A 4,314-nucleotide genomic window follows, 5' to 3' on the forward strand; every position below is an offset into this window, starting at 1 on the left:
TCAAGGCCTCAAACCGCCGAATGACGCGCTAGGGCTCAAACTAACTGGTCGAGTCGTTACATGTTAGAAGCTTGTTTAAATTCATAATTATTTCCAACTTTACCACTTTTTAGTTGAATTAGAAGTTCTCGATATTGGTAGAGTAGGAAATTATACGCAGTGTATATGGAGTTCAAATTGAAAAAGAATTCCATCATTAGGTAATTTACAATTAGATCCTTAAATTATACAAATATTTAAGGGTATAAAAGTCTATCAAAATTTCGGGGATATATATATATATATATATATATATATATATATATATATAAAGAGAAGTAAATAATTATATGATGCCAAGTGGTATTTTGATTTTTTCTTATTTTCGAATTTTAAATATATTTAAATTAAAAAAAATTACTAATAATTATTTTTTAACTAAATAACTAATTATTAACACATATACCATGCGGCGTTTTTCTATGCTACCTTTTGGCTTAATGTGATACATTTTTCTTTGGCTTTTACTAATATATAGATATGATTGCGGTTCCAGATTCTTACGCCATAAGAATGGATTTTCATTTATATTTATCCTTCGTAAAACTGCAGATATAATCGGGTTCAAAGAATCTGTGCAAAGATTGAACTGTTTTTAGTGCATGATATTATTTTCAACATTAAAGTATATCTATTTTAGTAGGAATATAACAAATTTACCATATTTGCAAAATTATATTTTCATTCAAAGAGAAAAAATAAGCAAAACGACCTCTTTATTACACTTTTTTTAAGCCGAGAGAATTTTGTCATATATATCAAACTGATAATCTGGAAAGGAAAGTTTTGTACCGAAGAAGGCAAAGTTGTTATTTCCATTAAAGCATTCCCTTTTTAAAACCTTTTCCTTTTCCTTTGACAAGGAATTCGATTTATATGAATGCAAATTTACTGAAACGCGTCTTTTTCAAGGAAGTTCTTGTTGGCCTCTTTCTTCTGCTCCTTTTAGACCAAAAAGTTACCCACATTTGTTCTCTATATAAATAATAATTAATGTTTTCTCATGTGTGAAGATTGATCTGAAAATGACTAAGAAAGTGGTGGTTTCTTTCTTGTTAATGATGTTCATGTTTTTTGGTTTAGTAAAGGCAAACATATATGTGGTTGGTGATTCTGCTGGTTGGACAAGCACTGGGCAAGTGGATTATAAGAGATGGTCAGCATCTAAGCATTTTCAAGTTGGAGATGTTCTTCGTAAGCCATTATTCTTTTCTAATTTTTATTTTTAATTTTTTTTAAAAGAAATTGGCCTACCTTATGCTCTCTACATTTTTGCTATAATAATTATGTATTTGGGTAATTTTTTTTCATATGTCTAAGTTTTGGCGGGCTGAGTTATAGTACGTGTGCTTTTAGGAGATAAGATATACTTGGTAAATTAGTGCAAAATGGCCTATAAAAATTAAAATAATTATGTAGCTAGTTGAAGTGACGGATGCATACTGCTTACAGTGGACATCTATAAATGAAATGTTGTAAATATATGCAGTTATATAAGTATGTAGCAATTGTTATAGAGAATTAGTGTGTGTATTTGAAATGCACACGCACAAATGTAATTTTTTTGTAAAATCTGAGTAGCATATATGTATAATAATTGTTATATAGGAGGAGATGTTCCTTAGAAATTCTTTAAGACGGGAAACGAATGGCCAGATGAAGAACGATTTAGAATATAAAAAGATAAAGTAACGGTTCATTTTTATTTAATTTGAACTTGAATATTGTTTCAGGGGGGAATATTTTCCAGTATGAACTCCATTAGGAGTTGGAAAAAAAAAAAACTCCATTAGGAGTTCAGTGGAAAAAAATTTTCCACTAGGAGTTACTTTACCATCAACTCAAATTTCAAGGTAAAATACAGAACTGAACCTTAGTCTTATAACCACTATGGCAAGATTTCTTCAGTTTCAGTATCAATCTTCTAAAGTTATATGGATTTTTTCCACATTTAAAAATTTACTCGCATTCAATATTTATATCGATCCAATAAATATATTATATATGACACATGTCTTGACATAGACTCTTAAAATCACTAAATCATTCTTTCTATCTTTAAAAAGGATTGACACTATTTCCTTATTAGTCTGTTCCAAAAAGATTGACACCTTTCAATATTTTCTTAATAAAAAGCATTTATAGCAACACAAATGCTATGACAGATTTCAGACCACAAGTTTAAAAAGTTTTACTGTCACACAAATGACATGACTTATTTAAGATCACAAATTTTAAAAGTCTTTCTCTTTTTTATAAAAGTTTGTGCCAAGTCAAACTAAGACAATTATTTTGAAACAGATGAATAGTTAATTAATACATATTCTTACTTTAATTTATAACTAACAAATGGTATATTAATATGATTTGGTGCAAACCGGGTGAGAGAGTCCTCAGTTCATGAAAATACTTATTAGTCATCGGTTCCAAACCGGAGCGTTTACCTTGAAATATTCTCGTATGCACCAACTTCAGGCCTGTTTAAGTACGTAATAATATCCTAATACACTTCAATTGTAGTTTTCTGTTTTACTCGAAGTTTTGACTTTCTCCTCGAGATTTCCCTCTTAAATTTTGAAGGGACCGATATGTGTCACCTAGCTTGTTCAAAGCACTTGAAAGTTCAATTGTGGATATTGTTTTACAAATCACAAAATCTCACCAGTAATATTTTTTTTTTATTTTTTTTTTTTTGTGTATGCAGTGTTTGAATTCGATCCAAAATTAGATAATGTGGTACGAGTGACAAAGGAGGATTTCCAAGCATGCAATGCCTCATCCCCTTTTGGTACCCCAAGCACTGGCAAGGAATGGTTCTCTCTTAATGTTGAAGGCCACTTCTATTTCATTTGCAGCGTTCCAGGCCATTGTAAGGCTGGTCAAAATGTGGAAATCCTCGTTCATTCGGCGGCTCCTACAACCTCCCCGGCCGCATCTCCGCCGGCAATTCTGGCTCCAGCGCCGTCTACACCCAGCCCGTTGAGCCCTCATAGTCCCCCAGATTCAGCCCCTAGTAATGGATCAATTCTGCATTTCCCAAGCTTTTGCTTCTCATTGGGGCTACTCGTATTTTCAATGTATTTCGTCGCTTGTTGCTACTAGACAATCAAGGTGAAAAAATGAATTACTTGGATTTGGAAGAAGGTCTAGCTGAAATCGGTGGAAACCGCTGAAATAGAAGTCACTGTCTATTTCCTTACTCTTAGCGTCGGGAGAACTTTGAAATTTTATGGTTCAGCTCGAGTTTTTCCAAAGTTTTTGTGCCAATTCTTAAATTGTATGTTCAAAATGCATCACCTCCACTTAGATGAATATTTCCAGACTTTAAATAAGAGACAAACAATATGTTGCATTTTATTTACAGTGTACACTAACCTTTTAGGATTTGATATTCAAAAACGACACATTAATTCAAACACGACTTTAAAATGACAAACTTGTTATAAAATAAACAATGCAAAGTAAATTAACCAAAGATAAGTATAGAGAGATTGATATATTATTCAACTTCAAACTCCTGTATATAATGAACTGAAGAAAGGAAGCAGCTGCAAGACTTTTCAGGGAACATCTACGATTCTTTTCTTGAACTGCTTGTAAGCTGTCTGCATGAGCTGCTCGCAACTTGTCTGTTTAATAAGAAGTTGTTGCAAGTCATTTCATTGAGTTGCTTGCAACCTGCCCGCATCAGCTGCTTGGAGATAAACTTCAATGAAATACTAAATGGATAATCTTCTTGATGAAGATTATCTACAGTGGAATAATAAATGGACATCCACAATAATATTTTCATAATACTCCTTAGATGTTCATTATTAAGTGTCTCGTTAAAACCTTACTAGGAAAAAAATTCTAGTCAAGAAAAAAGAGTACACTAATAATATACATTGCAAGTTGCCTCATTAAAAACCTTACAAGGAAAACTCAGTAAAGAAAAATATGGGTAGGAAAAAAAGAGTACAATGCATACTTTGCTCCCCCTGATAAAGACGTTGTTTCAAATACCCAAGTCTTCGCATTCCAATCTTATATACCGTCTTCTCGAAGGTTGTAGTTGGCAAAGATAAATAAATCTGCCTGATTTTCACTTAAACAGATGTGTTGCACATCAATATCACTATTTTTCTGAAGATCATGTGTGTAGAATATTTTTGATAAAATGTGCTTCGTTCTATCTCCTTTTATAAATCCTTCATTCAGTTGGGCTATGCATGCAACATTGTCTTCATATAAAATTGTGGGTCATCGATCACATTCCAAATCACATTTTTGTCA

At 32.1% G+C, this 4,314-nt stretch overlaps 1 protein-coding gene across 1 annotated transcript; it reads left to right on the plus strand.

Annotated features, from left to right (window-relative positions):
• The first annotated feature begins 931 nt into the window (after positions 1-931).
• On the plus strand, positions 932-3,396 carry LOC107810040 (mavicyanin-like). The gene is made up of 2 exons (XM_016634767.2): positions 932-1,233; positions 2,744-3,396. The coding sequence occupies exons 1-2, from the start codon at positions 1,065-1,067 to the stop codon at positions 3,139-3,141; spliced, it is 567 nt and encodes a 188-aa protein (XP_016490253.1). The 5' UTR covers positions 932-1,064; the 3' UTR covers positions 3,142-3,396.
• Positions 3,397-4,314: the final 918 nt, after the last annotated feature.

This window comes from Nicotiana tabacum, chromosome 13 (assembly GCF_000715075.1).
Source record: "Nicotiana tabacum cultivar K326 chromosome 13, ASM71507v2, whole genome shotgun sequence".
NCBI classification, from domain to species: domain Eukaryota; kingdom Viridiplantae; phylum Streptophyta; class Magnoliopsida; order Solanales; family Solanaceae; genus Nicotiana; species Nicotiana tabacum.

What these genes read in the sequence shown, in the direction of transcription:
- LOC107810040 (XM_016634767.2), top strand. Translation starts at nt 1,065, where the DNA reads ATGACTAAGAAAGTGGTGGTTTCTTTCTTGTTAATGATGTTCATGTTT. An exon ending in TCAAGTTGGAGATGTTCTTC is followed by an intron (nt 1,234 to 2,743) that starts GTAAGCCATTAT and finishes TTGTGTATGCAG; the next exon opens with TGTTTGAATTCGATCCAAAA.